The sequence below is a fragment of the Sarcophilus harrisii genome, chromosome 6 (genome assembly GCF_902635505.1).
Source record: "Sarcophilus harrisii chromosome 6, mSarHar1.11, whole genome shotgun sequence".
Lineage (NCBI taxonomy): Eukaryota > Metazoa > Chordata > Mammalia > Dasyuromorphia > Dasyuridae > Sarcophilus > Sarcophilus harrisii.
Genome location: NC_045431.1, coordinates 201233441 through 201250109, shown reverse-complemented (window position 1 = coordinate 201250109; position 16669 = coordinate 201233441). Strand labels below are relative to the sequence as shown.

Below are 16669 nucleotides of genomic sequence, written 5' to 3'. Positions count from 1 at the left end.
TGATGATTCAAAGAATATTCGTCATATCACATTGGTGCTTCATGTTGAGTTTGGAGTCCACTAGGAGCCCCACCATTCCTCAGCTATGCTCCCCTATCTTGTGTTTACCAGATTGACTTTTTGACCAGATATAAGACTTTACATTTATCTTTATTAAATTTCATCTTAATTAGGTATGGTCTGATGTTCTAGCTTATTATTGACTTTTTGAACCCAAATATAAAATTTTACATTTATTTTTACTAAATTTCATCTTAATTAGGTGTGGTCTGATATTCTAGCTTATTATCAATTCCAAATATAAGACTTCACATTTATTTTTATTAAATTTCATCTTAATTAGGTCTGATGTTCTAGCCTATCAGTTTCATAAAACCCACCCTGAGCTTGGTTTCTTACCATACTTTTCAAGTGTTTCTCTGGCTGTTTGTCCAAGCCAGACAGACAGTTCTTCTTCCTTCTGAGGGCCTGATCTACTCTCATCATATTTAGGGATCCATCATTGCCATTAGCTCTTTCCCTGTTTTCTCTCAGTTCTTCTGGGTTGTCAAGGAACCAACTCCTCTTCCAAATCTAATGGAAGTAAGATAAAATAAAATACAGCTTTACTGGGTATATAAGGATAGAAAGAATGGCAAACACAAAGCCCATGGGGACGGCGAAAAAAGTTATTTCCTCACTTTGGGTCTAACCCTCCCTGACTCAGTGGGGTCCAGCCCTCTACTTTTAAGCTACTTTTTCCACATATTTTGCGAGAGTATTAAGTTTAGAACAAATCCTAGTTTACCTGAAAACCATGAGTGATTAGGGATAAGGACACTAATCCTCCTTCTGAAGGATCTTTTTACAGATCAAAGATTGTGTACAGGGGAATTTAATACACAAAACTGAAGGGCCAGTTCTTTATAAGGATAAGTCCCCTTACTCCTTTGAACACTCTTGAGCTTTTTATTTTATTTTATTTTAAAAGTACTTTATAGCAATTAAGAGATAAAATAAGGTGGCTTACAGAATAAGGAAGTAATGCTTGGAAATCTCTTCCCCAGGCATTTCTGGCCGAATTCCAGTCTGGCACTAGTCCCTGTTACCACCTTAATTCCCTGTGACCAGCCGCCATGTTTCCTCAGGGATGGCCAGCTGTGACCCTTCCTACCAAGTCTAACTTTTAGCGATAGAATCAGCGTTTTAGAGTTGGGACCATATAGATGAGTCATAGATATAAAGAAAGCCTATTCTGTAGATGAAGCAGGTAACTCAGCATCTTTAGCTCTGAATTCATGTGTAAATTTGGGAACTACTGATGCCATTATTTACTTCTTTCTTTCTTTCTTTCTTTCTTTCTTTCTTTCTTTCTTTCTTTCTTTCTTTCTTTCTTTCTTTCTTTCCTTCTTTCTTTCTTTCCTTCTTTCCTTCTTTCCTTCTTTCTTTCTTTCCTTCTTTCTTTCCTTTCTTCTTTCTTCCTTCTTTCTTTCCTTCTTTCTTTCTTTCCTTCCTTCTTTCTTTCTTTCTTTCTTTCTTTCTTTCTTTCTTTCTTTCTTTCTTTTCTTTCTTTCTTTCTTTCTTTCTTTCTTTCTTTCTTTCCTTCCTTCCTTCCTTCCTTCCTTCCTTCCTTCCTTCCTTCCTTCTTTCCTTCCTTCCTTCTTTCTTTCTTTCCTTCTTTCTTTCTTTTCTTTTCTTTTCTTTTCTTTTCTTTTCTTTTCTTTTCTTTTCTTTTCTTTTCTTTTCTTTTCTTTCCTTTCCTTTCCTTTCCTTTCCTTTCCTTTTCCTTTTCCTTTTCCTTTTCCTTTTCCTTTTCCTTTTCCTTTTCCTTTTCCTTTTCCTTTTCCTTTTCCTTTCCTTTCCTTTTTTTTCCCCTGAGGTAATTGGAGTTAAGTGACTTGCCAGGGTCACATAGCTAGGACGTGTTAAGTGTCTGAGGCCAGATTTGAAATCAGGTGCTCCTGACGTCAGGGATGCTGCTCTGTCCACTGCACCAACTAGCTGTCCCTTTCAAACATGTCCCAACTGCCTTTTTCTAATTAGTTTTTTTGTACTTCTCATCTATATTTCTGGAGCCACCATCTAGAGCAACGAGGGCCAAGCCCAGCCCTCTGACCACTTTTGTACGGTCTGAGAGTTAAGCTTATGATTTAAAGTTAACTTATCTTTACTGTCCCCAGGGCTTAGTGCAGGGCCTGGCGCACAGTAGGTACTTAATAAATGTTTATTGGTTGATTGATACATAACCCCACTATCCCACTACCAGGACTGCTTCTACTGAACGAAGTTTACAGGTCTGACACATTCCTATTCTCCAAAGATGAAAGAAAGTGAAATCTCAGAATTTTAAACCTCAGGACTTGGTGCAGAACTTTCTGACCATCTGACTGTAATTCTGACCTGGGCCAGGCCATGAAGGGAAGTTCACCATCACTCTTCCAGGAAGAACTGAAAAATCAGACCTCTAACATGAGGGAGGGCTCTGAGGGGGGAGGAGCGTCAGGGGATAGTTATTGGTGTGGGGGTAGTTTTAGAAGAAAAAACAGCAATAAAAGTTTTTTTTTTTTTTAAATCAGCCAGGCAGCTCTGCTTCTTAGACTTCTGGGGCTGGGTCTGCTGATGCTCTCTTGGGTCTGTGATTCTCTCAGACGAGTAGGCGCAGACTGTGGCCTTCGACTTCTAGAAATCATCTGTTATCCAGCAAAAATCTTAACAGCTAGCGTTGGTTCTGATGTAGATGATCGCAAGCTTCTTCAAGGTTAATAAAGTGCAGGGGCTGTGTTTGCTTTTACATCCCCATTCCTTGCACATAATAAACGTTTGCCAAATTTACTGAGCCTCCTTCCTTTTTCTCTCCACTGGTCCCTCCTGGAGGAGCTTTGGGCCAGGGTTTTCTGTGGCTGTGTGCGTGTGTGTGGAGGGCACTTCTCGTTGGACACGGGCTCTAAGTTAAGACGCATTGGTTTCCCGCTGTGGGGGCAGCCGGGCCTGTGACCCCGGGCAGGGAATGTTGGCCACGCTCTGAGTCACCGCCCCGGGTTCTCTCCGCGTGAGCGAGCCTGACCCACTGGCCGGTCAGCAGCCCGGATGTGGGCGGCGGAGGGCGGAGGGCCCAGCCACAGGCAGATAGGAGGGGAGCTTTCTGCTCAGGCGGGACCATCTCCCCCGGGCCCAGGTTAGGGGCCTTTGGGAAGGAAGCTTCCCGTCGTGAAGGTGCATCTCCTGGAAAACGAGAGGCGGTCTGCCTTCTCTCCCTCAGCATGCTTTCGTTGTTAGCCCATTTTGGGCTCCTTCCTATCTCCTTAGCTCAGTGACTGAGAACTCGGAGCATCTTGGGGTAACATGAAGAATTGCTTATTTTAGCAGATGGAAACCCAAGAATGTGTCTTCTAACCTACGGCTACTTTGCAATGAGATCCCTGCAGTGATACCCAGAGTCATAGGTGCTCAAGAATCATTTACTGAATGAATGGGTGGATGGATAAATAAATGCATGAATGCACAAAGTCTCTAAGGGAATCTATGTCCAGAGATACTAAGTTAGACTCGGGCCAACATGCTCCCGGAAAATGAGCAGAGCAGAGGAAATCTTTGGCTTGGGAGCTTTTTCCCAGTCCTTTTGACTTTCTGGTAGGTGTAAAAACACCTTTTAATATAAAATGTAAAAACATTTTTAAAGATAAGAAAAAAAACATTTTTTGTAAATTTTTGCTGAGGCAGTTGGGATTAAGTGACTTGCCCAGGGTCACACAGCTGGGACTTGTTAAGTGTCTGAGGCCAGATTTGAACTTGGGTCCTCCTGACTTCGAGGCCGGTGCCTTATCCACTGTTCCACCTACTTGATCCTCTGATTTTTTTTTTTTTTTAAGGAATCATGGTAGTTGGGAATTGAGAGGGGAGAGTTTATCGAATGCAGTTTTGTAGCTGGCTAGGACCCCTGCCGAGGGGCAGAAGGAGAATTTTCTGACCACAAACACTCCACGGGGACGGCAGAAGTTTCAGACTCCGCTCCTTTTTCTGTTCTTCACTCTTTTTGTGACTCCATTTGGAGATTTTTCAGCAAAGAGACTAGAACAGTTCGCCTCTTCCTTCTCCAGCTCATTTTACAGATGAGGAAACTGAGGCAGTGTCAGGTAACATACGCTGGGTCTCCCAGCGAGAAAGTGTCTGAGGCTGGATTAACTCGGGTCTGCCCGATTCCAGGCCCGGCAAATCCAGCCTCCGTAAATGCACTTTCCAGTTCTTTCGGTGCTGACGGTGGCCTGGGAGGAAGGCCCACGGCCAGTGGCCCGTTTTCCTGCCGGTTCCCGGTCTCACGGGTGGTGGCGGGGCCGCAGGGGCCGAGCTTCTGCATGTTTCGGGTCGGGACGTCTCACTCTTCTCTCTCTTTGCTGCCAGGTCTCAGTCGGTCTCTCCACCTCCGGTCCTCTCCCCGCCGAGAAGCCCCTCCTGCCCGCTCAGCCACAGTGAAGGCTCGGCCAGCAGCTCCCCCGCCGGCCCCGGCTCCCAGCTCGTGCTCAGGGACTGGAGCCCCCAGGCCGCCTCGCCCGACAGCCCCCCTGAGCTGCCCCTGGCCGGCCGGCCGAGCCACCCCCCCAAGGCCGCCAGCCTCGGCAGCTCGGACAGCAGGCTCTCGGGGCCCAAGGGCCGGCAGGCGAGCCCCCCCGGGGAGGCCCGGAATGGCGAGGAGGTAGCCGGGCGCCCGCCCCTGGCCCACAGCACGCCGTCCCTGGGCCCCTCGGCCTGCCTGCGGAGCGTCCCGCGGGGCCGGCCCGGCACCCGCAGCCTGGGGATCCGGGAGAAGATCTCAGCATGGGAAGGCCGCCGAGAGGCCTCGCCCAGAATGAGTGTGTTCGGGGAGAAGCGGGAGGGCCCCAAGAGTGAGCGGGCGGCCAGCGAGGGCTGCCCCAGCGTGCTGCCCTCCCCGTGCAGCTCCGACAAGACCTTTGACTTCAAGGGCCTCCGCAGGATGAGCCGGACCTTCTCCGAGTGCTCGTACCCCGAGACGGAGGAGGAGGGGGAGCCGCTCCCGGAGCGGGACCCCTGCCACCGGCCGGACAAGCGGGCGAGCCGCGGCGAGCCCGGAGCCTTCCTCAAGGGCCGCAAGGAGAGCTCGGCCGTGCTGAGCCGCATCCAGAAGATCGAGCAGGCCCTGAAGGAGCAGCCCGGCCGGGGGCTCCCCCAGCTCCCCAGCAGTTGCTACAGCGTGGATCGGGGGAGGAGGAAGACCACCCCCGTGGGCACCTTGGGCACCTTGGAGGAGTCCGCGGCGGGCAGCGGCTGTGGAGCGGGGGCTCCCGGGACGGGGGGTGAGGCGGGCCCGCCCCCGGAGAGCGAGGGGAGCAGCCTCAGCAAGCTAGAGCCCCCCCGAAGCAGCCCCATCCCCAAGGTGCTCCCCGAGAGCCCCCCCGACCCAGACGTGAACCCCGTCCCGAAACCCAAGCGCACCTTCGAGTATGAGGCTGACAAGACCCCCAAGAGTAAGCCGAGCAACGGTCTACCTCCTTCTCCCACGCCTGCTGCTCCCCCGCCCCTGCCCTCCACCCCAGCCCCCCCGGTCACCAGGAGGGGCAAGAAGGACTCACGCTTCCACCGCAAGTCCCAGAGCAGGTAACGGGAGCCCTGCGGGGCCTCTGCCCGAGCCGGGCAGCCGGCTTTGCTGCGTCGCTGTGGCGGCTGCACTTACTATCTGTCGGTTCCTTCATTTATTTGGCGCAGCGTCAGGGTTCAGTGGCCTGTCTGGGGTCCCACACCAAGTACCACTTGTGAACTCGCTCCTCCGGGCCTGTGGGTTATACCCTGCAGCACCCGGCTGCCCAGGCAGGAGATAAACAGATAATTTGGGTATTAATAAAGAACTAGATTCTTCTTCCTGTTTTCCATGCATTCTGATGAGGGGTTAAAAAAGGTCCCCCTTTTCTTTTTTCTTCTTTTTAAAAAAATAATAATAGCTTTTTATTTTTTAAAATATATGCAAAGAGTTTTAAGCTTCCCCCCTTGCAAAACCTTGTGTTCCAAATTTTTCTCCTTCTCCCCCTTCCCCTTCCCTAGACTACAAGTCATACATTATAGATTAAACACATACAATTCTTCTAAATATGTTCCCACATTTATTATCATACTGCACAAGAAAATTCAGATCAAAAGGGGAAAAAATGAGAAACAAACAAACAAACAAACAAAAAGATGAAAATACTATGCTGTGATCCATATTCAGTTCCCACAGTTCTCTCTCTGGATGAAAATGACTTTTTCCATTGCAAGTCTTTTGAAATTGAAAAAGTTTCCTTTTCCTTTTCTCTGTTTCTTTCCCTTCCTTCCTTCCTTCCTTCCTTCCTTCCTTCCTTCCTTCCTTCCTTCCTTCCCTTCTCTTTCTTTCTTTCTTTCTTCCTTTCTTTCTTTCTTCCTTCCTTCCTTCCTTCCTTCCTTCCTTCCTTCCTTCCTTCCTTCCTTCCTTCCTTCCTTCCTTCCTTCCTTCCTTCCTTCCTTCCTTTGTTTCTTTTACCTTCCTTCTTTCCTTTGCCTCACAAAAAAAGAAAGATGGTGAGATGAGGACTTGCACTAGGTGATTCCAAGGGCCTTTCTTGCTCAGTGACTCTGGCTTGTTCTGGGGAGCCTCAGTCACTGAGTCAGCCTCGTGGTACAGTCAGGCCAGCCTTATTCATGGACACAATAGTCCTTTGCATCATGACCTCAGCCCTCAAATCTCTTATTCCCAGTTCTTTGAATTCCCACTTTGAGATTTTCATTCTTTTGAGTCAGGCTCCTTTAAAAACAACCATGGCTCTCTCCCCCGAGGGGCCACCCCACGATGCTCCTAGTACTGGGGTGAGCAGTGCATTGATCTGGCTCCTTCCTTCCCAAGGAATCCAGGCGGAGGATGGGAAAGAAGCAGCCAGTGCAGCAGAAAGGGAAGGGGAAGTGGGAAATAGTGAAAACCTTTCCCTGCTCCGGTTCCATCGCTCTGCCGGCCCCTAGAAGGCCTTCTCTGAGGCGGAGTTGTGGCTGGCCCCCAGACGTGGGAAGGAGGTGTCGGGGAAAGGGACCAGCAAGCCTACATAACCCTCACACGTCACTGCCCTTCTCCCCGGAGTCTGGCCGGCTGATCATGCTAACTGCCTCCCAAAGACCTGTCAGCCCTTGCCTTCCTCCTCCCGTGCCCTGGCCCCCCGGGCCTCCGCCATCACGCTTTAATTTTGGGGGGGATGGTCCTTACCCTGACCTTCTCCATCCCCCCGGCAGCTGTGCTTTCAGTAACAGCTCTGTCCTGAAACACGCGGCCTTCGAGAATAGACAGGGAGATCACTTCTCACAAACGTTTCTGTATTTTTTTTAGCCAGATCAGAGGAGAGAAATCACAGAGGGTTGTCAAGGAATGGTGGTCCCTAATATATAAAAGGTTTGGTGATGATAGGAATAATATAGGGCTGTATGGAGTTCTATATTATTTGTGCAGGGTTTCCCTGACAACAGTCCTGGGAGGTGGGACAGGCCACGGGACCCCCTCCCTTCTGCCTGACCGCTGGTGGCCAGTGGCGGGCCCTATGTGGGGCCTTTTCTGATCGGATGCAGGAAGGACACAATGTTCATCACTGTAGCATCCACTACTGCGGTGTGGCTGGGAAACCCTTGGTCTGGCTCTAGGGTCTCAGGATCTAGCCTGACCGTCGGCTCCAGATTTCCCTGCCAACAGCATGGCGGTGATGGGGATGGCTTCCACGGTCGGGGATATCCCCTTTTTTTGCTTTTCATTTGAGTGTTTAATGCACTCAAGCCTTAAGTATTTAGCTTCAAATATTTCTCTTAATTTATATCATGTCTAGGTCCTCCCATCCCTATCCCCTTAAGTGTTTAAGAAGTGGTCTCTTAAAATCTTTTCTAAAGAAAAAGTGACCCTTTAAGGGGTCCCGGAGCCAAAGAGATAGTTTCTCTTCTATTTGGAGGATGGGAAGTGGGATTTGGGTATCCTTGCAGTTATTTAAATGAGCTCTGGTCATAGCTGCTCCTTAGGGTGGGCTTGGGACCCTCCCCATTTCCCCCTCCCTCTCCCCAGCTTTTGAAATGATTCTTCTTCTTGGAATCCACAGAAAATCCTTTGAGTTTGAGGATGCGACCAGTCTCCAGTCCCTGTACCCCTCCTCCCCCACCGAGAACGGTACTGAGAACCAGCACAAATTTGGATCCAAGAGCACTTTAGAGGAGAATGCCTATGAGGACATTGTGGGTAAGACCCCAGAGAGCTGAGAGCTCGGCTGGGCGGGGGGGTGAGGTTTTGCTGAAGCTTGGGGGTAGAGGGCTGTGGAATATGGGCCGGAAGACCTCAGAAATGTGGCCCAGAACCCTTTTTGTGAACGATCATGCTGGTTCTGGAGCTCACCTGAGACCCAGAATCTGCTTCAAATGGAGTCATTCCATCTGTAAATAAAACCTCTGTGAGGGAGAATGAATGGAGAGAGTTAGAATGAAAGGGTGCTCCCCAGACTCCTCCCCGGCTCGGAGGGATCTGGGAGGGAGGGAAGGGCTCACCTTTCCACCTGCGGGGAGCTGGCTGGAAGGAGGCCAGGTTTCTGGGAACTGAAATCCCAGGTGTCAGGCGGCCCCTCCTTTTCCTTCCCAAGGTGATTTGCACATCTGGTTTCCTGGTGCACTTTTGGGGAACTCGCCCTTCCTTGGGCTTAGTGCCCCATGGACTGAAGGGAAGGAGAAGGGAACAAGCGTTTATTAAGGTCCTACTATGTGCCGAGCATTGCGTGGAGCCCTGCGGGGCTCTTCTCTGAGAATAGGCACAGTTCTTAATATTATTAATGAGCTGGTGACAAGGAGCGGCACTTTGAGGGTGGGCTGGAGGACTGAAGTATGGAGGACTCATGGGCAAATCTTTTGTGGCTATGGGCAAGGGCCCATATATACTTACTATGTGTGGGCAAGAGAAAGGGAGCAAAGGCAACAACCATCTGTGAAGGGCCTACTGTGTGCCAGGTGCTTTACAGAAAATCATCTTATTTGATCCTCACAACAATCCCTGGAGACAGGTGCTATTATCACCCACATTTTACAGTGGGGGAGATTGAGGCAAAACAGAGGCAAAGTGCATTTTTCCAGAGTAGTCCAGTTTGGCTGCAGCTCTGATTTCTTGTTGAAAAACACTATGGAATAGCCTGGGAAGGGTAAGATTATACCATATCAGGAAGGACTGGGACTTGTCTGAACTTAACTGAGTAGCTTTGGACATTACTGACCAGAGAAATAAAGGGAGTAGGTCTCTCTCTCTATTTTTTTTTAATAGTTTTTTATTTACAAGTTATATGCATGGGTAACTTTACAGCATTGACAATTGCCAAACCTTTTGTTCCAATTTTTCTCCTCTTTCATCTACCCCCTCCCCCAGATGGCAGGATGACTGGTACATGTTAAATATATTAAAATATAAATTAGATACACAATAAGTATACATGACCAAAACGTTATTTTGCTGTAGAAAAAGAATCAGACTCTGAAATATTGTACAATTAGCTTGTGAAGGAAATAAAAAATGCAGGTGGGCATAAATATAGGGATTGGGAATTCAATGTAATGGTTTTTAGTCATCTCCCAGAGTTCTTTCTCTGGGCGTAGCTGGTTCAGTTCATCACTGCTCTATTGGAAATGACTTGGTTGATCTCATTGCTGAGGATGGCTTGGTCCATCAGAACTGGTCATCATCTAGTATTGTTGTTGAAGTATATAATGATCTCCTGGTCCTGCTCATTTCACTCAGCATCAGTTCGTGTAAGTCTCTCCAGGCCTTTCTGAAATCATCCTGTTGGTCATTTCTTACAGAACAATAATATTCCATAATATTCATATACCACAATTTATTTAGCCATTCTCCAACTGATGGACATCCATTCAGTTTCCAGTTTCTAGCCACTACAAAGAGGGCTGCCACAAACATTCGTGCACATACAGGTCCCTTTCCCTTCTTTGTGATCTCTTTGGGAGACAGGCCCAGTAGTAACACTGCTGGATCAAAGGGTAGAGCAGGTCTCTTAAGGGAGATTAGTCTGGTGGTAGAATAAAGGTCAGAGTACAAGAGGGAGAAGCCAGAAACAGAAAGACCTGTTGTAACAGTCCCTTAAGGGTAATACCAAGGGCCTGTCCTAGGGTGGGAATAATGGGGAGGGTTTGGTCAGATAACACTAGGATAACTAAGCTTTTTTTTTTTAAACCTTTTTTTCTTTCTCTTTCTTTCTTTCTTTCTTTCTTTCTTTCTTTCTTTCTTTCTTTCTTTCTTCCTTCCTTCCTTCCTTCCTTCCTTCCTTCCTTCCTTCCTTCCTTCCTTCCTTTCCTTTCCTTTCCTTTCCTTTCCTTTCCTTTTCCTCTTTCTTTTCTTTTCTTTCTTTCTTTCTTTCTTTCTTTCTTTCTTTCTTTCTTTCTTCTTTCTTTCTTCCTTCCTTCCTTCCTTCCTTCCTTCCTTCCTTCCTTCCTTCCTTCCTTCCTTCCTTCCTTCCTTCCTTTCCTTTTTCCTTTCCTTTCCTTTCCTTTTTCCTCTTTCTTTTTCTTTCTTTCTTTTTTCTTTTCTTTCTTTCTTTCTTTCTTTCTTTCTTTTTTTTTCTTTCTTTCTTTCTTTCTTTCTTTCTTTCTTTCTTTCTTCCTTTCCCCCCCCTTTTCCCCCTTTCCCTTTCCCTTCCCCCTTTCCTTTCCTTTCCTTTCCTTTTTTTTTTCCTTTTTTCCTTTCCCTCTTTCTTTCCCTTTCCTTTCCCTCTTTCTTTCTTTTCTTTTTTTTTTTTTTTTTTCTTCCTTCCTTTCCTTCCTTCCTTCCTTCCTTCCTTCCTTCCTTCCTTTCTTTCTTTCTTTCTTTCTTTCTTTCTTTCTTTCTTTCTTTTCCTTTTCTTTTCTTTTCTTTTCTTTTCTTTTCTTTTCTTTTCTTTTCTTTTCTTTTCTTTTCTGTTCTTTCTTTTTTGTTCTTTCCTTCCTTCCTTCCTTCCTTTCTTTTTCTCCACCTTTGGAGGAGGCTAGAATGGAGATGAGCCTGGACAGTGTAGGGGACAGAGCAGGCCAACATAGTAAATGGTGACCTATACTGGTGGTGGGGATGGGAGGAATGCTGAGGCACAGTGATCTCATCTTGGGTGTGAAGTATCATTGACTATATAATGAAAGGAATTTGTCGCCTGTGAGCTATGGGTGTAAGGTCAAACTGTTTTTTTTTTTTTTTCAGCAAAGTGTAGATAGATAGATAGACAGACAGACAGACAGATAGACAGATAGATATTTTAAATGAAAGCCGTTTTCCTTTTTCCTCTTTATAAGAGTAAGAAGCAGTTATTTAGGGATCATCTTGTAAAAAAAAATAAGGGAATTAGTCTAAAATTCACTAGATGATGTTCAGAGATCTTTTTAGTTTTAGCATTCTGTTATTGCATAGTCAGGGTAAGAAAAAAAAAAAGGATCTGCCAAGTTGGTAAGCATTCATTAATAATTGGGGTAAGACATTTAAATAATTCTGCCAAGTTAGCAAGTATTTATTGAGTCCCCTATTAGGTATCAGGATTAGAAAAATCAAAACAGCCCTTGCCTTTCGATTGTTTCCTAAAGTGTGATTCCTAAAGTAATTTTTTTATTCCTATACTCTCTAGTGTTTTTATTAGGAATGGGTGTTGGATTTTATCAAATGCTTTTTCTGCATCTATTGAGATAATCATTTAGTTTTTGTTAATTTGGTTATTGATATAGTCAATGATGCTAATAGTTTTCCTAATATTGAACCAGCCCTGCATTCCTGGTATAAATCCTACTTGGTCATAGTATAATATCCTGGGGATGATTTTCTGTAAGTCTTTGCTAATATTTTAAGATTTTTGCATCAGCATTCATTAGGGAGATTGGTCTATAATTTTCTTTCTCTGTTTTCATCCTACCTGATTTAGGTATCAGTACCATGTCTTTGTCATAAAAGAAATTTGGTTAGGCGTCCTTCTTTCCCTATTTTTTCAAATAGTTTATATAGTATTGGAATTATTCCTTAAATGTTTGGTAGAATTCATATCTGGCCCTGGAGATCTAAAGTGTGATTCAGGAAAAAAAAGTCTCTATTCCTTATTATCCCATTTTGTGTGACTTTGGGTCTCTCTCGAACATTTTTATGGTTTTGGAAGAATAATTAAAGAGCGATGGATAGAAGGTGTGAGATGCCAAAATAAGATTCAATTTAAAAAAAATAGAGCTGTGCAAAAATGGAGTGGTCTACCTGGGTAAGTCATGGTTCTTTTTCCCCCAGAGGTCACCGAGCAGAGGCTAGATGGGTGACCATCGATCAGGTCTGCTGTAGACGGCATTCTTGTTGGTGTGGAGGTATCCCAGATAGTCTCTGAAGCCCTTTCCTGCTCAAGGACTCTGTGACCTCTTGAGATCTCCTCCAGCTTTAAATCCCATTATTCCCATGGGTCACGAGGTTTCCCACTGGCTCAGACTGGAGAGTGTGTCCCATAAGGAGTCGTGGTTCACTCTCACTGACAGGAGTCGGTCAAGGCTGGCCCACATGGCTCAGCCCGGGTGCGTTCCGGAGCTCAGGGCAGGACGTTGCCAGGAGTTCGGGCTTGGGGTGCGCCCCTTGGTCTGCTCTGCCCAGGGTCTGGGAGCCCAGGTTCCCTTGCAGCCGAACCAGGTAATCTGCAGGAGATCTGCCTCCCCTGCCTTCTTGTTGTTGGGTCCTTTCGGTGGTTCCCAGCCTTTTGGGACTCCGTTTGGGTTTTCTTGGCAGAGACACTGGAGTGATTTGCCATTTCCTTGTCCAGCTCTTTTTACAGATGAGGAAACTGAGGGAAACAGGGGTAAGTGACTTGCCCCAGCCAGTCCTGCTGAGCAAGCTCTCTGGGCGGGGGATCAATTTGTCTCTTGTCTGCTGGAATAACCTTGGATTTGCAAATCTTGTGACCGATCACTCTGGCCTTCCCAGGAGTCTGACTCGAAACCCTGAGGGCCTTCCCCTCCCTTACTGATTCCTTCTCTGGGGACTAGGTTAAAAAAAGCCAATCTTTCTTCATTTCTTTCTTCCCCAGCCTTAGCCTGGGTGGGCTCAAACTGAGACCCGTTAAAGAGCTTCCTTCAAAAAGGCCGAGATCTCCCTCGGCCTCCAGGGCCCACGCCGGCCGTCCCGGCCTGTATCAGGCCACTGGGCTCAGAGGGCCCAGCACAGCCCTCGCTCGCTCAAATCCGGTTTGCTCGGGCCTCCTGGGGCCCGGTCTGTGAAAGGAAGGGCCGCCACCTGCCTCTCTGGGACCCCTCTTCTTTTCTTTCCCGGGCTTAGGGTGGGGCAGAAGACCCCTTCCTTTAGGGGTTCTTGACCCCTTGGGGGCCCGGGTGGCCTCTCGGGGCCGTGCCTCACTCCCTCTGAAACCACGTTCCTAAAACGGATTCACGGCCCTCCAACCCCTGCCTTTCTTTGTCCCAAAGGGATACATTGGCTGGGCTTCCTGGCGGCCAGGGGAGGGTGCTTTCGGGGCCGGTGGGACCATCATCAACCCCCGCCCTTCCTTCCCTGCCCTCTTAGTCACCAGGGGTTTGGGACAGGAAAGCCCGAGATCAGGGTCCGGGGCCCTGGGCTACAACCCCGAATCTTGGGGAGAAAAGGGGGGAGGAAAGGAAAGGGGGGGGAGGGAGGGAGAAAGGGGAGGGGAGGAAAAGGAAAGAGGGGGAAGGAGAGAGAGAGAGGAAAGGAGGAGGAAAAGGAAAGGGGGGAGGGGAGAGAGAAGAAAGGGAGGGAGGAGGGAAAGGAAAGGAGGGGAGGAGGAGAGAGAAAGGGAGGGAGGAAAGGAAAGAGGGAGGGAGAGAGAGAGGAAGGAAAGGAAGGAGAGAGGGAGGGAGAGGAAGGAAAGGAAGGAGGGAGGAGGGAGGAAGGAGAAAAGGAAAAGGAAGGAGGGAGGAGAGGGAGGAGAAAGGAAGGAGGGAAGGAAGGAGAGGAGGGAGGAAGGAAGGAGGAGGGAGGAGAGAGGGAAAGGGAGAGGGAGGGGAGGGGAGAGAGAAAAGGAGGGAGGAGAGAGAGAGAGAGAGGAAGGAAGGAGGAGGGAGGGAGAGAAAGGGAGGGAGGAAAGGAAGGAGAGAGGGAGGGAGGGAAGGAAAGGAAGGAGGAGGGGGAGAGAGAGAGAGAGGGAAAGGGAGGGAGGGAGAGAGAGAGAGAGAGAGAGGGAGAGGAAGGAGGGAGAGAGAGAGAAAGGGAGGGAGAGAGAGAGAGAGAGGAAAGGAGGGAGGAGGAGAGAGGGAGGGAGGAAGGAGAGGGAGGAGGAAGGAAAGGAAGGGAGGGGAGGGGAGAGAAGGGGAAAGGGGGAGGAAAGAAGGAGGGGGAGGGAAGGGGAAAGGAAGGGGGAGGGGGGGGAGAGAAGGGAGGAGAAAGGAAGGAGGGAGGAGGAGAGAGAGAGGAGGGAAGGAGGAGGAGAGAGGGGAGAGAGAGAGAGAGAGAGAGAGGAAAGGAAGGAGGGAGGGAGGGAGAGAGAAAGGGAGGGAGGAAAGGAAGGAGAGAGGGAGAGAGGAAGGAAAGGAAGGGAGGGAGGGAGGGAGAGAGAAAGGGAGGGAGGAAAGGAAGGAGGGAGGGAGAGAGAGAGGAAGGAAAGGAAGGAGGGAGGGAGGGAGAAAGGGGAGGGAGAAAAGGGAGGGGGGGGGGAGAGAGAAAGGAGGGGAGGGAGGGAGAGAGAGAGAAGGGGAAGAGGAAGGAGGAAGGGAAGGCAGAGGGGAGGAGGAGGGAGCGAAGGAGGAGGGAGGAAGGAAGGTGACAGAGAAAAGGGGAAGAGACATACATGAATGGGAAGGGGAAAAGTCAGGCAGCAAGCTTTCCTTCCCTGTGAAGAAAAATTTTGGGTTAATGTTTCTTCATTTCCCCAGCCTTTTATGGCATTTTCTTGGCAAAGATACTGGAGCCATTTGCCATCTCCTTCTCCAGCTCTTTTTACAGATGATAAGCCGAGATAACAGGGGTAAGTGACTTGCCCAGTCACACAGCTAGTAAGATGCCAGCTTTGAACTCGGATCCCCAGGGCTTGCTCCCTGCACCACCTGTTTGATATCGGTCCTACATCTCTGATTGTGGGGCCAGACCCCGTGGCCTCTAATTGTTTTAGACAGTATTTTGTTTTTCCAGACACAAGCAAAGAAAGTTTGGACCTTCCCCTTTGCAAAACCTCTTGTTCCAAGTCTTCCTCCCTCCCTTCCCCAAGATAGCAGACAATCCTATATACGCTAAACATGTGCAGTTCTTGCAAACCCATTTCCATATTCATGCTGTACAAGGAAAGTCAGATCAGAAGGGGAAGCGCATGAGAAAGAAGGATGGAACCAGCAAACAAACTAACAACAAAGATGACAGTGCCCTGCTGGGGTCCGCACGCGGTCTCCACAGCTGGCTCTGGCTGCGGCTGTTCCTGCACAAGCCTATTGGAGCCGTGCTCCTTGCCCGGAGGGGCAGGGCTGCTTCTGGCCACCTTTGAAGTCCTGGTGTCCACACCTGGTGGGGACTGTTCCCCCCACTAGCAGTGGCTGCGATCGCTGAAGGGGCCTGTGGTCGCCCTCCTGTATCTGCCCTGGCCAGAGCCTGTCTGGGGGACTGTTCTCAGCCGACATACCTGATTCTAGAGGGGACTTTGGTGAAATGGAGGCTTCTCTGAGCAGAGGGACCCAGAATGGGGAGGAGGAAGGGGGGAGGTGCTTAGGGACTTGGCCACTTAAGGATTAGTGAGAAGAAAGCCCGTGGGTCCTGCTGGAGCTGTCTGCAGAGTGCAGCAAGGGGCAGAGGTCATCAGAGAGATCTGGGATCCGAGAGGGGAACCTCCAGCTGCTGCAGGGCACAGGACACCCGGGGTGGAGTCAGGAAGACTCATCTCGCTGAATGCAGATCCGTCTCAGACACTTAGTGTGAGACCCTGGCCAAGCCCCTTCACTTTATGTGCCTCGGTCTCCTCATCTGTAACGGAAGGAAAGGGCCAGCCTCGCCCAGTGTCTTTGCCAAGAAGGCCCCAACTGGGGCCGTGGTAAGGGAGGAGAGCTGGTGGCCATCAAGGGGCTACGGGCTGGGGCCGGTGTCTCGCTAGGGGCGGGTCTGATCCTCTCCGGGACAGACCCTAACCCGTTCTGAGCTGGGAGCTGCGGGGTCTGTGTCCCAGGGGAAGTTTGCAGCAGAACGTGGCTCTCTGCAAAGAGGAAGAAGTGTGGTTTCTCTGACTGGCTGAACTTGACGGGGGAACTCCTCTTAACTGACTGACCTGAGGTCATAGGGCCTGAGAGTTCTGGTTGGAGGGGACTTTGAGGTCAGTGACTCCTACCCTCTCACTTTGCAAATGAGGAGACAGAAACAAAGAGCAAGTGATGGCCCAAATGACAGCTGTCTGGGTTTGGACCCAGGTCCTCCAGTCAGTCCTCCAGGAAACGTTTCATTAAGGGCCTGCTGTGTTCTGAGTGTTGGGCCAAGCACACTCTGTCCCGGGCTGCACTGGCCCAAGTGGCCCTGGGGGAGGGCAGGAAGTGGTTCCGGATCTCTGAGGGTCCTCCTACCCCAGAGACCTTCCTGAGAGAGTCTTGGGCTTGCTGCGTCTTCATCTGTTCCAGAGGACAGTGGTTAGAGCTCTGGACCAGCAGTCAGAAAGACCTGAATTCAAATCTAGCCATGGAAATTATTGGCTGTCTCTTAGGGTTGTGAGGATCAAATGAGATATTTGTTAAGCAC

At 48.9% G+C, this 16669-nt stretch overlaps 1 protein-coding gene across 5 annotated transcripts in view; it reads left to right on the top strand.

The window, feature by feature from the left end:
* Positions 1 to 16669, top strand: part of DENND2B (DENN domain containing 2B) — a 200096-nt gene that overhangs the window by 139224 nt on the left and 44203 nt on the right. For 4 of the 5 annotated variants that reach the window (XM_031941941.1, XM_031941942.1, XM_031941944.1 and 1 more), the window contains 3 exons: positions 4378 to 5589; positions 7316 to 7378; positions 8067 to 8203. In XM_031941941.1, coding sequence (XP_031797801.1) covers positions 4378 to 5589; positions 7316 to 7378; positions 8067 to 8203 — 1412 coding nt within the window. The remainder of the gene's footprint in view (positions 1 to 4377; positions 5590 to 7315; positions 7379 to 8066; positions 8204 to 16669) is intronic. The other variant, XM_031941943.1, reaches the window with a different exon arrangement.